The sequence below is a fragment of the Rhinoderma darwinii genome, chromosome 4 (assembly GCF_050947455.1).
Source record: "Rhinoderma darwinii isolate aRhiDar2 chromosome 4, aRhiDar2.hap1, whole genome shotgun sequence".
Classification (NCBI taxonomy): domain Eukaryota; kingdom Metazoa; phylum Chordata; class Amphibia; order Anura; family Rhinodermatidae; genus Rhinoderma; species Rhinoderma darwinii.
The window spans coordinates 103,670,283-103,687,540 of NC_134690.1; the positions used below are offsets into that span (position 1 = coordinate 103,670,283).

At 39.6% G+C, this 17,258-nt stretch overlaps 1 protein-coding gene across 1 annotated transcript in view; it reads left to right on the plus strand.

The window, feature by feature from the left end:
- Positions 1-5,239: 5,239 nt before the first annotated feature.
- The window catches only part of LOC142759355 (ceruloplasmin-like), a 43,962-nt gene continuing 31,943 nt past the window's right edge, over positions 5,240-17,258 (plus strand). Inside the window, exons 1-7 of the mRNA XM_075861441.1 lie at positions 5,240-5,450; positions 7,434-7,678; positions 10,028-10,240; positions 10,688-10,852; positions 12,951-13,205; positions 13,317-13,488; positions 16,774-16,913. Coding sequence (XP_075717556.1) covers positions 5,296-5,450; positions 7,434-7,678; positions 10,028-10,240; positions 10,688-10,852; positions 12,951-13,205; positions 13,317-13,488; positions 16,774-16,913 — 1,345 coding nt within the window. The 5' untranslated portion in view covers positions 5,240-5,295. The remainder of the gene's footprint in view (positions 5,451-7,433; positions 7,679-10,027; positions 10,241-10,687; positions 10,853-12,950; positions 13,206-13,316; positions 13,489-16,773; positions 16,914-17,258) is intronic.

A 17,258-nucleotide genomic window follows, 5' to 3' on the forward strand; every position in this document is an offset into this window, starting at 1 on the left:
GTGATTTTTCCTGTGGGAGACTTTATTTTCATTTACCTTTTTTTTATTTTTTATGATGCAGCCATTTGTAGGCTTTGAAAGTTAGGTACTGGCCCACCACAGTACCAGAGGATTTTTTGGTGGGCAAAGGCTCTAACACATTAATGGATCCCAAAGGTCAGGCAGTAGACAAAATTTGTAGGTGACTTTAAGGGTATGTTCACACATACAAAAAAAAATGACTGAAAATTAGGAGGCTGTTTTCAAGGGAAAACAGCCTCTGATTTCAAGGAGTATTTGAAGCTGAAAATTAAGCTTTTTTAATTTGAAGCTTATTTTGAGGCTTTTTTGAGCTATTTTTTGAGGCTTTTTTTGCAGTTCAATGGAAAATCAGCTACAAAAACGGCTCAAGAAGTGACATGCTACTTTTTTCTTACGAGGCTTTTTTCTACGAGACTGTTTTTTAATTCAGCAGCGTAAAAATACACCTCATGTGAATAGCACAGTGTATTTCCCATTTAAATCAATGGGAAGCTGTTTGCAGGCTTATTTCAAGTATATTTTGGAGTGTAATACGCTCTAAAATGAGCCAGAACATAAGCCGTGTGAACATATCCTGAGACAATCACTTGTCACTAGGGTCTATTTATTATGTTTAAGTCACAAAGTAACATATTTGACCTCATTTATGTCTATTGTGTGCAATAAGTGCCTTTTTAGGGCCAAGCATAATAGGGCCAGGTTCCTGCATTGTGATATCCTTTGCAGAGCAGCACCCCAATGTTTTGCCACTTTATGGTGATTACAGGACTAGTCATTGTAGTGTCCACGGCCGCTCCTACTCACCCCTCGATGGCCGCGGCCATAGATCTGTGAGTGCTGGCCGGCATCTCCTTCCTAGGAGACGCCAGCACTCACCTCTGCTCTGCTGTGTCCCATAGGGTGCGCGAGTATACTCGTGCACGGCCTTAAAGGGCCAGCACGTGCACATGTAAGTTATTAATAATTAGCACATGATCACCCTGGACTATAAATAGGGCTCTGCCCCTTCACCCCTTGCCTGAGGGTTGTTGTGTTTCCCATGTTACTCTTACAAATGTTCTCTTAGTGTTATCCTGTTCCCAAGTGTTCCCATGCCCTGCTACCTGTTCCTGTATCCTGTGCTCTGTTGGCTCCTGAGCCCTATTGAGTGTTGGAGTCGTGTTCTGCCATTGGCCATGTCTGCTGTCGTACACCATGTCTGGTGTCATCTGCCACGCCTGATATCCTCCGCCACGTGTGGCATCCACTGCCGTCAAAGTTCCATTTGTGCCTAGCCAATGCGACTGCCTGGACTATTTCAGGTACCCCTGTGCTGGACTTTTATTGATTGGGTACTCTTTTGTTTGGCCAACTGCTACCCCGCTACGGCGGTGCGGCCTAGTGGGTCCACATACCCATGGATCGTGACAGTAATATAGTGCAAATTAAGATACAGACTCACTGTTCACATGTGTTGTAAACCTTTTACCCTAAAATATGTTACTTGGTACTAATGTTAAGACAAGTTTAATATGAGAATCTCTTTTTAAATCTACGTTTAAGTAATAAGCATCCAGAGATGTATGTTTATAATAGGTAATACTAATGATGTTATAGAGCTTAGCACTCCCAAAACCCAATGATATTGAACCAAGTTGATTACTAATGTGAAGGATGATTTATTTGCTTATATTCTCTGTATGAAATTACATTGTGAATTATCAAGCAGGATGCCGAATTACTAAGATATGTAATATGTGAAAGTGATGATAATGTTTTAAATGATTTAGTTTCGTGCAGCAGCCATCTTGTCTGGAGTTCCCATCTTGGTTCTTTTGTAGTGAATAGGAAAGTCATTGTTCCTTTAATACAAGTAATGTTGATTTCGTATGTTTTATCTTTGACCTAGGCTCCCATGCGAAGATGGACAGGGAGTGAGATGGGAGGATGACAAGTATGCGTGAGGGAAGGTCTCCCCCATCTCCACGAGAATATTCTGTCCAAGAGAGAGATAAGACACTTGTAAACATAACGTGTGAAGAATTATAATGATGTATTTTATTGTATGCTTTTTACTGAATAACAAATATTGTTACATTGTCTCTGATTGGTTTACCTCAAGCATACACCCCTTCTGAATTTCAGTTTAACAGTTTAAGTTTGGTAATAAATCCTTCAGAGGAGCATTTTTAACATTTCAGCGTGTCTGTGTGTTTTCTTCTCCTCTCTCGATATATATCGGTGAAATATCCTAATTAGGATACTGACTAATGGAGTCTGGCCTTGAGAGTCTGTTGGGACTCATATCAATTTCAGTCTAATATATTTTGAGCGATGGATTTCCACGACACTAATATCAGATCTGGGATCAGGTAAAGACAAGGATTACAAAACCGACATGCTCCATATTTGCTTAGTAAAGCAGTCCCATATAAACCTTATGAATATATAAAACCTTATATGAGGTTGTTAACAGGACATGTATGGGCTGAGATATTTATTTGCTCCTGTGTTAGGCATTTGGTTTCTTGATATATTAGTATGATTTGTTACCATCAAATTAACACTCATTAACCAAATTACAATGATTCGCTGTTTGTTCTAAATGTATGGCAAGCGTCTGTTAGGGCATGGCCAGACGTAGCGGATTTGCTCTGGAATTCCGCTGCGGACACTCCGCAGCGGAAATCCGCAGCGGACCCGTTTCTCCATTGCCCTCCACAGCTTTGTGGTTGGGTTCGTTTGCACGTTGCGGACAATTCCGCTGCGGAGCATAGGCTGCGGTGCGGAATTTGGTGTCCGCAGCATACAATGGTTGTTGCGGACGTGTGGCGGACTGGTTGCGGACTCATTGCGGAATTTCTCCATTGACTTCAATGGAGATTCAAAATTCCGCAATGAAGTCCGCAGATGTAATGTAGATGTTATGTGTGCTGCGGAGCGTATTGGTTTTTTAACATGACATTTCTTCATTCTGGCTGGACCTATGTGTATTTCTAGGTCTACAGCCAGACTGAGGAAGTCAATGGGGCTTCCGTAAATACGGGTGACTACGTGTGTGCACCCATAATTACGGGTGACTACATGTGTGCACACGTAATTAGGGGAGCGTTGCTAGGCGACATCAGTAAATAGTCACTGTCCAGGGTGCTGAAAGAGTTAAGCGATCGGCAGTAACTGTTTCTGCACCCTGGACAGTGACTTCCGATCACAATATACATCAACCTGTAAAAAAAATAGAAGTTCATACTTACCGAGAACTCCCTGCTTCTTCCTCCAGTCCGGTTTCCCAGGATGACGTTTCAGTCTAAGTGACGGCTGCAGCCAATCACAGGCTGCAGCGGTCACATGGACTGCCGCGTCATCCAGGGAGGTCGGGCTGGATGCCGAAAGAGGGACGCGTCACCAAGACAACGGCCGGTAAGTATGAAATTCTTTTACTTTCACTAGGGAAAGTGCTGTCCCTTCTCTCTATCCCGCACTGATAGAGAGAAGGGAAGTACTTTCAGCTCAATACGCAGCGGCTAGTCCGCATCAATTTAATGCCCATTTTGGGCAGATCTCCAACAGAATTTGCAACGCAGATTCTGTGCGGCATTGATGCGGACAGTTGCAGAAGAAATCCGCCACGTCTGGGCATGCCCTTAATTTAAAGACCAGAACATTTTGTTTGATGTGTACGACTGTCTACAGATTTACTAAGACTGGTGTTTTATATGTCTAAAGTCTACAGGAGTAAAGGCCCTCTTACATGGGCCAATCATTCGTTGAATAAGCGTTCATGTGAACTTCCCGATCATTACCATGTGTAGGAAATATATAACCCCAGCACACACAGAGGTACGCAAAAGATCCAGATGCAAACAAATTTAAGTTTAATTGCAACAAAAGATGGTAAAGTTGAGGTGGAAAGCGACTTGGTAAGACGTTTCGGCCGAACCTCGGCCTTTGTCACGGTCGCTGTAAGACGATATCACTGGTATGGGTTGTCCGCCGGACACACAGGGAATATCCGGCGGACAACCCATACCAGTGATATCGTCTTACAGCGACCGTGACAAAGGCCGAGGTTCGGCCGAAACGTCTTACCAAGACGCTTTCCACCTCAACTTTACCATCTTTTGTTGCAATAAAACTTAAATTTGTTTGCATCTGGATCTTTTGCGTACCTCTGTGTGTGCTGGGGTTATATATTTCCAATATTGTGGGATTCTCGTCCCTACCTTACTAGCACCACGCCAATTGATTGAGGAGTGCATCCCAATATCTATTTTTCATTACCATGTGTAGACAGGGCAAAGATCAACTGATGAAAGGGGAAACGCTTGTTCATTGGCTGATTGCATCTTTTATGCAGCCAAAAATATAGTCGCTAGTCGGCACCACGTCTTCCTGTGCTGACAATGCAAATGCCATCGACCTAGAAAGTGAAGACTCCGCCAGATACAAGCTGGCGTAGATTTCTGATACAATTTATACTAGTTTCTAGCATAAATTATAGTGAATTTTTCTGGCTGCGGATAGCCCTGTCCCCTTACACAAAGCCCGTCCAAAAGTGTCGGGGTAGCGTAAAATGGCATATACAGCCGTTCTTAAATCCTCATGAATTTGGCTTTAGTACACAATGATTGCTTGGATTGGACTTTGTTACTTACATAGTTGTTGGTAAATACACAAATACTCAACTGGTTTGCATGGTGATTTTTTTGACTGATGGGCACTTACGGTGCCCATGCATGCACCTACCTGCATCTTTTCTCCCCTACCCTTCATCTCTGATTTTCCATTGAACCACATTGACTGTTCTGTACCAAAATCTCTCACTCCCATCTGCAAGATTTTAAAGAAACCGGGACATACAGTACATGATGCACTTATGCCATACATATCAATGAATATCTCAAACCTTGGTAACCTCACTGATGCATTTAGATGTCCACAATAATAGGCCTAGATAAGTCATTAGAAGTCATCTTCTGCCCCACATGAGCAATGGTGTTCTTATTAATTTTTGGTATGTGATTAATTTGCATACAATATATAATAAAATGTCAATGCATCTTAATTTTATTTTAGCGCATAGCAGCTGAATACACTTCTATTTCATGCATCATACATACGTACATGATATCACTGAGAACATTGCAGGATTTGTGGTATCTGATTTTACTGGAATATCTGTTTACCTTGTAAACAAACAGAACTTGGTTATGAAACTCTTGCAATACAAATTGCCAGAGACTCCAGGGAACGGGGATATTCTTGTCACAAAGACTGACCTCCAGTCCCAGGATAATGAAGCTCTTAGCACTATGCCTGCTCACCATCTTGGATTGGGCATATGTGGAGGGGAAAGAGAGGACGTACTACATAGCAATTAGAGAAGTAAATTGGGATTATGCCCCGAGTGGGGTGAATATCATTTCTGGAAAATCAATTGCTGAAGATGAGTAAGTAACAATATTTTGACGTAGAAGTGTTACAAATCCTCCGTATTTAGAATAGGTATTGCCGTCTCTTTTTTTCACTTTTGGTTGACAGTTTTCCTTATGCAGAAATATCTAAGAATGGTCCAAAAGTGTGTTTTATATGTAAATCACCTGCAACATTCTCTAGATCAAATAGTTGTCAATTCACCTCATCTCTGTGCCAAATAAGTGGACTAAGTGTCTTTTTCCACTGACAGCTTTGTGTGAAGGAAATGTTTATACCTGTTATTCTATACCTCAAGGATTTCCAGATGTACGCCAATATATGTGCATGTGTCATTGCTGAACATACGGTAGATGCCAACCTTCAGCCCATTCTCCCATCTCAAGTTCTCCAAACATTATGCATTTCCATTGTTTTATGTTTCTTTTACATATTCTCCTTTTGTCTATTTTTCTATATTTTGGATTCTGATCTTGCAGACAAAGTCGTATTTCTTACAGACTTTTCTTATCTTGTTATGGTGATCATACAATAACATGAAGTGTTCGTGAAGACTTTTTTCATACCATGGCAACACTCCATTTTGTACGGAGCTGTAATACGGCTTCCGTAGTGGTATATTGGGCCTCTGAGGTACCTCCGTATGTCTGGGAACGGTAGTGTTTACACCAGGCTCTATATAGAAATATGATATAGAAAAATAAATAATTGACCATACGCAGTAGATGAATGTTGCCGAAACTGCAAAAATCATCCAACATTCTAATATGTAAAGAAGAACGCGACTGAACCCCAACGCGTGGATTTCAACATGCTCAATCCTTTGTTCCATTAGGAGAGAAGCAGTGTCAGTGGTGAGCGGCAGTGGTTTTCTCTACTGAAATAAATATTCAGGCTCAGTCGATTTGAGTGTGTCTATTTATGAGGGAGTCATGAGTAATAACTGTCGGCCAGTTGAGCATTCGGCTATTTCACGTGTATGACCAGTTGTACTGTCTTAGTACATTAAAGGAGCTGATCAAAACTGTAAAAAAATAAAAAAGATGTGCCTAAAGACAAGCTTGTCTACTATTTTCAGTGAACCAGCAGAATTATGAATGCAGCCCTGGCTGTAACTTAGGATCATTAGAAAAGTAATGTAATGTATTTATGAAGTTTCTCAGAATGTTATGTAAATATAGATATATGCTTTACCTTACATTTTATTTTAATTATAACCAATGGAGAACATATTGGACAATTTATACAAAACAAGCAATTGTTTTCCCATCCTTACCGCACATAAAGACATACAAACTAAAAATATACATCTTAAGGGCTCATGCACACGGCTATATTGTGAATCCATTTTGTAAAGAGCCATACTTAATGGTGAATGAGCCCTCTACTGTACCTCCGTATGCCTCTGATTTCATATGGAAGTTTTAAATGTTGGATTCCATACATGCCCCATCGCACTCCGTATATACCAAGCTATTCTCCCCTAGAAGCATTGCTACTAGAGGATATTATCTCCGTATACACGTAGTGCAACAATACCTAAACGCCATTGTACAGAGGCTATACGGCTTCATGCAAGAGGATAAGATTGCATCATACCATAATTTTGGTATCTTACGATGATAATGGTTGAAAGTAAGTGTACAAAGTTATTAAATGCATTTTCACTGTGAACACTAATTTTTATCATATTTTTTACTTTTATTTCATCATTGTTTCTGTAAGCTCCAATGCGTGGCAATAAACAATATCAAGAATTAACAATAACATCATTAAAGGGTAACTAATAAACATTCATCAAACTTCTGACAGGTCAGAAGTTTTGATTTTTTGGGGGTCCGAGCACTGAGACCCCCACCATTCAAAACTCCTGACAATTCACTATGACATGTCAGAAGTTTGTTGAATGTAAAGTTAACCCTTAAATATATTATATATGTGTATGTGTAAATAATCAATTCCAGCATACGGCTGTAAAATGTGGTCTTCTTTCTATCTAGGCATGCCAGTATCTTTCTACAAAGTAGCTCCAATAGAATAGGCAGAGTCTACAAAAAAGCTGTCTACTTACAATGCACAAATGACTCATACTCAGAAGAAATCCAGAAGCCGGACTGGCTGGGATATTTGGGCCCAATCATGACCGCTGAGGTTGGTGACACGATGACTATTCATCTAAAGAATTTTGCTTCCAGACCATACTCCTTACATCCCCATGGAGTGCAATATACAAAGGAAAATGAAGGTAAACTACTGTAACCGTAATACAGTAATGTGCACATATAAAACGTAAGAGTGACAATACTTTATCTTAACAATTAAAAATGCTAAGACTGAATTTGTGGAAACCTTAATTTGCATACACATAGTAGAGGTGATAGTAGCCACTGACAGTGATGTGTTTGATGCTTTTCAGCAACGTTGGTATTATTGGGATGTCTATAGGGTCTCGCAGGATTAAGTGGATGAAGGACCATAGGGGTCTCTTCATAGTCACATAGTTTATGTAACTGATCTTTGGCTATATTTTGGACTACCACTAATATATCCTTTCAGAGAGAGAAAATTTAGAATTATATTATTTCCGTACTTTTGTTCCCCATTCTCACTACTCCACTCCCCCCTGTTGAATTTTTGCTCTCTGTATAATGGTTCATGATCATGATTAATTTTTTTTGAAGATGTGTAATGGAACATAACATTATATAAGTAAATGACACATTATCAAAAAATATGAGCAAACAATGAGACAAAAAATGGGGAGCTCCCTGCCTATAAGAGCTTACAATCTTAACGAGGTAACCAGTGTGGTAAACGACAGAGAGCAGAGGCGCTAGACAGTAAGATGAAGCTGATTGCTGCATTGATTATGGATTGAAGCACAGCCAGTTTGTTTAGCGGAATGCCAATTAGTAATGAGTAAGGGCATGTTAACACGTGGCGGATTTGCTCCGGGTTTACGGCTGCGGATTCCGCATTGCTAATCGGCAGCAATTTACAGTACAATACAAGTGGATTCACATGTAGCGGAAAAAACAAACCTGCAGTATAAGCAAAGCATGCTGAGGATTTTCGATTCTGCAGCATGCTCAGTGTGTCGCAGAGAATCTGCTAAATCCACAACAAAATCTTTATGTTTCTTATGCGGATTTATAGGCAGAGCCGCTTCGAATTCTATGCAAAATCTGCAGTGGATAGTACTAGCCGCATCTGAACATACCCTTACTATAAACGAGGCTTGGAATGACTAGGGCCTGGATTAGTGGTTTAGCAGGGCCAGTGGTGAGGATGGGACTGATATGGGATATATTTTTTAGGTGAAGGTTACAGGATTTGGTAATGGATTGTGAGAAAGAAAGGACAGATCCTTGGTGCTGCAAGTTGACATCAGAATATGGGTAGACGATAGCCTAAAGGGACTTAATCTTAGGATGTTGTATTTGATCTCTTAAGCCAATTTTTGCTCTAAGGACCAAGAGATTTTATACATTTTTGCCTCCTCGCTTTCGGTCAGAATTAAAGTAATTTTTTTTATTTTTAAGGCAAAGTAGCTATTTTGGGCCTTGTTTGTTGTTGGACAAGTAGTATATGTTTAAGGAATCATTTTCGGGTACATATATAGTAGCATTTAATTTATATAAACTTTTTATAATGGCAGAAGAAACCTTTAAAATGAATAGATATTATAACTTTATTTCACAGGTCATTAAGAGTGTGAGGAAACCTAATATGTATACAGTGGGTTTTTTTTAACAACTTTCGCAACTTTATTTTTTATTATTATTATGCTTATTTAATATTATTTTATCCTTTCTTTAATTGATTTTTAAAACTGTATTACATTTTATATATTTATATGACAGCACATTACTGGCTGTGCATGTAAAATGCAAGGTATGCCCTAACAGCCACTAATACTAGACAGCCCTGGAAGCCTAGTCAACCCCGGTGATCGTGATCCCAGAGCTCACTGGTACAGAACAAAAGGAGTCCCCTCTCTTTGTCTGCACCACGATCAATACTAATCACGGTTCATAAGGGGTTAAATAACCAGGATCAGAGATTTTGCCTATCTCGGCCATTACTGCGGGTGTGCGATTGTCAATCCCAGCTGTTATTATCCAACAACGATGACGTACACATACGGCAATGTGCAGGAACTACATCATGCTAATGACATATAGGTACTTCATTTTGCGGTACCTATATTTTAACACCATTAAGTTAGTATAAGGGGTCTAGTAAGCATTCCATGCACCATAACAACACTACCACCAGCCCGAACTATTGACACAAGGCAGGTTGGATTCATGTGGTTTATGCCAAATTCTGTATGGCATAAGTGAACTCGGGATCAGACCATGTGACATACACAAGTAATACCTCTGAAACACGTGGCTACTTCAGTTACAGGCGACCATGCTCGCCGACCTTATGCAATGACATTTTACTCTTATACAATGTATACATTTTACATTATACAAAATATAATTGCACTTTTCCAAATTTAAAAAGCTTTTTCCAGAATTAAAGCACTAGCATTCTAAATGACAATGCATTCAAGGTTCACATCAGTAACTATGTTTATCTACAGGAGCATTATACCCAGATAATACCTCTGAGGCTCAGAAAAAAGACGATGCTGTAAAACCTGGAGAATCATACACTTACAAATGGGACGTTGTTGAAGATCAAGGTCCATCTGCAAGAGATGAAGACTGTGTGACCAGGGTTTATCACTCTCATATTGATGGTCCAAGAGATGTCTACTCTGGACTTGTTGGGCCTTTAATTATCTGTAAAAAAGGTGGGCAAAAGATAGTTCTTACTGCTTAATTCAAGCATTACCATCTTACTTTATCCATCTATAGCTGTATTAAATTTCAGATAAAATAAAGCCACATTTAATGTTTATGTTAATGTTTTTCTATCTGTCTATCTATCTATCTCATATCTATCCATCTATCTATCTATCTATCTATCTATCTCATATCTATCTCATATCTATCTATCTATCTATCTATCTATCTATCTATCTATCTATCTATCTATCTATCTATCTATCTATCTTTCTATCTATCTTTCTATCTTTCTATCTATCTATCTATCTATCTATCTATCTATCTATCTATCTATCTATCTATCTATCTATCTATCTATCTATCTATCTATCTATCTATCTATCTATCTATCTATCCATCTATCTATCTAAAATCTCTACCAGTCTTTCAATAATGTAAACTTTTTATTACAGGTAAAATAGAAGAGATAGAGAAGAAACAGTATGAGGAGTTTATCCTGATGTTCTCTGTGACAGATGAAAATCTTAGCTGGTATCTGGATGAAAATATCAATACTTATTGCACTGATCCTGTTGATAAAGAAGATGAAGACTTTCAAGAAAGCAATAAAATGCATTGTAAGTATACCATACTTTATGTATTCTGTTATATTATCATTAAGATATACCGTATCAGACTTATCATTGTAGGACTATATAGAAGTATATAGGAGAACATCTGCATTTTCTTTTAACAATTGCTAAGAAGGCATTCAAAAAGACATACTCACACATAGGACATTTAATGAAAGAGTCAACCAACCTCCACAGACTCTTATTTCAATGCCAGACACCACATCCAGGGAGAGAAGGAATAAAGAGGTGGCCGCGTCTGTGCGCAGTTCCCTCCATTCAATCCTATGGAAGTTCTGGAAACAGCTGAGCAAGCATGTATACAGCTAATAAACAGCTCTTCTACAGTAGAAGAGGGAGCAGATGGAAGGGAGTGACACATGGCTGCAGGATCAAACCACACACAAGGTTTGTTTGTAGTCTGTAACTAAGTAGATAGGTCTGCACAGAAGCTGTATACACAAATGGTAGGATATATTGATCAAGTCCATTTGCAGTTACCTCATATTTTACTTTAGATGCATTAGAGCATTAAACAATTAGGCCTAGTTCACACAGTTTTTGCAGGCATAAAAAAATCACCCTCAAAATTCCATCAGGAATTTTGAGACACATTTTGACCAGCCTGCGCTTTTTGCCCCGGATTTCGCTGCGTTAACAAAAAACGCAGCGAAAACGCTCGGAAACGAGCGCCGCGTGTCTTTTTTGCCTCCCATTGATTTCAATGGAAGGTTAGAGGCAGAATCGCGGCAAAAAAGGACATGCCACTTTTTTTTCCCGCGTCCGGCCAAAAGCCGTCCAAGGAAAAAAACGCCTCTGCCTCCCATTGAATGGGGGGTGAATTTGGACGTTTTTTGGCGCCGATCAATATCAGCACCAAAAAACTTGCTCTGTTCACATCTGCATTAGCAGCTCGGAACCTCCTTCATAGATGCTGTCAGATTTGATGGTAAGAATAGTGCTGTAAGAAGTGCTATTCTTTCTGTCAAAAAAAACAGATACCAGGATAGAACCCACTGGACCCCATTATAAGTTAATGAGTTCTGGTGGTATTGTACGATGTATCCGGCACTGCGTCGTGGGTTCTGTTATGAATGAGATCCCAATGCAGATGTGAACAGAAGCTTAAAGGGGACATTTTGCCTCTCATGAAATGTCTTTTCATAAATACTGGTGCTCCCCATGAAATGCCAATTCTGTAGCATCTTTTCTTAGAACACTGCATTGTACCGTTCCTCTATTATTCCTCCAAGAAATTTATGAATACGTTGACAACTGGTTGTTACCATTCCCCTTGTCAACCAGGCATGTCCGTACACAGTCTCACTCTGTCAGAACTGATTTGAGATTGCCAGTCTGTGAAGGGACCTCCCCCCAACTGGTAACTCCCAGTGGTCAAATTATTCATACATTTTTAGCAGTGATAACAGAGGAACAGCACAATGTATAGTTCTAAGAAAATATGTTCCAGAATTGGTATTTCTTGGGAAATACAATGAATTACTTAAACAGACATGTCAGGAGAGGTGATAGGTCCTCTTTAAGGTAATTTTACACAGCCAGTAACGAGCGACGATCGACGATTATGCCCCATGATTAGCGCTCATTTAGCTTAATTTACATGGAGCAATTGTTCGAAGTGTATAGAGGCAAAAAATGGTTAATACAATCGGTTGTTCTCATACCTTTGCATCTAGTTGGCATCACAACACAAGGAGTTGTGCTGCCGATTAGGGATAATTTTATTGGCCGCATGAAAGATGCGTTCAGCCGATGAACAAGCATTTGCTCGTTCATTGGCTTATTACTGCCCTGTTTCCACAGGACAATGATCAGGAACAAGCGTTCATACTGTACAAACACTTGTTTGCCCTTTCATTGGCCCATGTAAAAGGGCCTGTAGTTGCAAAGGTGTACCTAATGTATGAAATAGTGTTAATGAGAATACTTAGCATACATAAAAATACAGATAAAGGATGGTCATAAGGCCCATCAATCCATCAGGAGTAGTATTGGTTCAATTATTTTATTATAATACAAGACTTTGTGATTATTATAGATAAAGTTGTGGTTTCTACTGTCCATTTCTCTCTCTGTATTACAGCTATCAATGGATACATGTACGGGAACCTCCCTGGCCTCTCCATGTGTGATAAGACACAGGTCAAGTGGTATATGTTCGGAATGGGGAATGAGGTAGATATTCATTCAGCGTACTTCCATGGTCAGGTGTTAACACATCAGCGATATCGTGTGGATACTGTTAGTCTTTTCCCAGCAACAATGGTCCAAAGCACAATGGAAACCAAAAACCGTGGGAAATGGCTGCTGAGCTGTCAAGTTAATGACCACTTAGAAGGTCAGTCATTTTAGAGGCTAAACTACTGGACAAACCTCTGTTTATTTGACTTACCTATGAAATAATAATTGTGTAGTTTACCGGTATATCCAGTAATATCTTGTTTCGTAGGTGGCATGCAGGCAATTTATGAAGTAAAGAATTGCACAAAAAATTCAAAGACACCATGCAAGTTTTGGTCAACCATAAGACATTATTATATTGCTGCTGAAGAAATCATCTGGAACTATGGTCCAACATCCGTCAATCAGTTCACTGGACAAAAGTTAGATAATCCTGAAAGGTAATTATCTTGTTAAAGCACAGATCTGGCAAAAACAAAAAAAAAATTAAGCATATAACATGTTTCCTACCTACGAATACATTTTGAGGTGTGGCCCTCTCCTGACATGTCTGCTTTAGTAAATATTTCCATTCCACATGGAATAACATTTTCTTGGCATAAATAAATTAATAAATTGATAACTAGGTATTACCATTGTCAGCCTTTGTACGGACAGACCCTATCGACAAGAGGAATAGTTACACTGAGTAGTCAATTATTCATGCAACGAGGAATAACATAGGAATGACATCATATGAATCAATATATGTATATCAATAGCCTTTTGTGCCCAATATCATGAGTGTAGTGAACAAAGAAGACAAAATAACCAAGGGAAATGGTATACCACCATATGGGTAGTAATGGCATTTAGTGCTGTTAGGCCAGGGCCATGTGATTATTTTGGTTGCGCATCAGTATTGTCATTTCTATTGGTAAGTCGTGTTACAGAAAATTCACACATATCTCCTGTTAGAATTAATGGTCCATGACTGTCACATGTCATCACACCGAAGTTGTAGTCAGCTGCAACTTTGGTGCAATCAGAAGTTGCAGAAGTATTACGTTTCCCAAATTATCCACAGGGATTGACATTCTGCCTAAGAGGAAGAATGTGGGGAGGGTTTTAGGCTTTAAAGAGGCTCTGTCACCACATTATAAGTGCCCTATCTTCTACCTAATCTGATCGATGCTGTAATGTAGATAACAACAGTGTTTTTTATTTAGAAAAACGATCAATTTTGACCAAGTTATGACCTATTTTAGATTTATGCTAATGACTTTCTTAATGCCCAACTGGAGAGAAGTGTATGACACTTATTGGTCAGCATCATACACTTATCTTTACAACGCCCACTTGGTCAAGGGCTAAAACACGCCCAGTTGACTATTAAGAAAGTCATTAGCATAAATCTAAAATAGGTCATAACTTGGACAAAATGGATCAATTTTCTAAATAAAAAAACACTGCTGTAATCTACATTACAGCACCGATCACATTATGTAGAAGATAGGGCGCTTATAATGTGGTGACAGAGCCTCTTTAAAGAAGGGCTGTTTAAGGCCGGGTTCCCACATAGCGTAAATGCTGCGGAATTTCCGTAATGGAATTCTGTATGGAAATTCCACAACATTTACAGTAGCAGCAAAGTAGATGAGATTTTTAAAATCTCATGCCCACGCTGAAAAAAAAAAACCCCACAGCAGAAACGTTAATAAATTGACCTGCGGTGTGGAATTTAATTCCACAGCATGTCAATTTATGCTGTATTTTTGTTGATTTTATGTTGCAGGTTTTCCCTGTTGAATATAATGGGGATGCAAAACCCTCAAAAGAAAGCCAAGTGTTGCGACATTTGCGGCGGAATAGCAGCGAATACGCCGCAAAAATCACAAATCCGGAAAACAAAAAAAAATCATACTTACCCAAGAACTCTCTCCTTCTTCCTGCAGTCCGGCCTCCTGGGATGACATTTCATCCCATGTGACCGCTACAGCCAATCATAGGCTGCAGCGTCACATGGCCTGCAACGTCATCGTGGGAGGCCGGACTACGCTCAGAGAAGAGGGAAAGGGTAAGTATGAATGGCTTTTTTTTCACAGTGCTGCTTTCCGCAGCGGAAATTCAGTTTGAGAAACCGCACCACAATGCGTGATTTTCACACAGCGTATCTGACCTGTGAGAACCCGGCCTTATGCCCGTTGCACACGACCGAGTGCCACACCTATTCATTTTAGCAGGTGAATTGGGACTTTCAGATCTGTGGAAAGATAGGACATGTCCTATCTTTACACAGATCACAGATGGGACCCAGCTGGCACACACGGACGTCTGCATGAGGCATTAGTCAGCAGTTTGGCCACATTATATGCCATTACAGTCCATATGGTGGCCCACTATGCCACTAGACAATTTCCTCTGTCCAGTATCTTGATGAAACATGGTGGCTCCCCGGTAACTCCACTGGCTAGGTACACTCCTAAAGGGCAATATTAGGACTGAATAAATGGTTTCTTATGGTCTTCATAGAAGCCTTCACACATTTATAAAAGTAAATAATCACAAAGACAGGCAAGTTACGTTTTAGGCCGGGTGTTTCTTGAATGTGAATGTCTGGATCAGCCTTTATCAGCTTTCATATTGGCAGTCATTTATTATAAAACCATTCAGAATTTTCTTTTTATTTTAAACACCACAACTTTTAGAAATGTAAGTTTCTCAAATAAAAACTTGTGGTTATCTGGATGAGTAGCTATCACATAGTACATAGGACTAAATCATGATCTGTGGAGTCCCCTAGGCAAATATGTGGGGCCTCCCTGACATATACTTGGAAATTAGGTGTAATACTGCCAAAATATAGTCAGAGTAACACAATAATTGTGTGCTTAAATAATACCATTATATAGTGACAAATACTTTAGAGTGTCCACATAATGATGCCATAGAGTACCTACATAGTAGTGACATACAGTGAACACATAACAGGGATACAATGTGTTAAAATAGTACTATGTCTCATCACAAACAATCACAGGGACAAAGCAGCTCCATATTATGTAAAAAAAATTATACAAAGCCAGTGCCAAACGTTAAAATTTGCCGCCTCCCTTCCTACTAGTGGTCTATGGTTGTGTTCAGATAGCACCGGTATCTTTGGGTGCTCGAGGTAGGGTCCCAACCCGGATGTAGGTTAAGAATTGTAGTCGGCACACCTTGATTGTGTTTCAAAAATTATATTTATTTGATAAATGCCAGAGGCTATATGTGCAACGTTAACGTTTCGGTCGTAGGACCTTCGTCGGGCACTGAGCCGTACTGGGGACTGGATCGTTCTGAATCTATAATAGGTTGTAGCGCTGCTATGAATCGTATTCGGCGGCTTACCGCTCTTCATGGGCACAATCAAGGTGTGCCGACTACAATTCTTAACCTCCCTTCCTACTAGATCAGAAAACCAAAAGCCCAAAGAGCATTATGGAGTTGGAGGAATTGCATGGAAATCTGTGCAAAAGTTTTAAAGTGAACATCTTTCCACCCATGCAAGTAATTTTAGTATTCTATCAACCATACACCACATCCAGGACATTTCTATGTTAATAAATTGTACTGAGGGATAATAATAAGCCCAATTACTGTCCTCCGGTAACCAGTTCTGTTATAAAGTCAATAGATGTTTTGTATAAAATCAGAAAATTATTCTAATGCCACATAAATTGAAAACATTGCATCCTCATTTATAGTGAATCAGCAACATTTTTTGAGCAAAATGAAAACAGAATTGGAGGCTCTTATAAAAAAGCAGTTTATGTGGAATATACGGATTCAACGTTCACAAGGAGGAAGGAAAGATCCAAGGACGAAGAACATCTTGGAATGCTGGGTAATTTAATAAGATCATTCACGAAGGGCTCATGCACATGACCGTTGTTTTCTTCAGGGTCCTATTGTTTTTTTTTTCCTGGATAGCTTACTGGACCATTAATTTCTATGGGGCCATGCACACATCTGTTTTTTTTGCGGATCCGTGTGTTCGTTCTTCAAATTACAGAACAGATCCCATTCTTGTACATATTTGCTGTCAGTCTCTCTCATTCTAGGGAATGGGTCCGCAAAAAAACCGGACAGCAGACGGAAGCCACAAGGATCCGTGTTTTGCGGTCAGCAAAACGGAAACCGTTGTGTGCATGATGCCTTAAGGGCTCATGCACATGACAGTTGGTTTCTT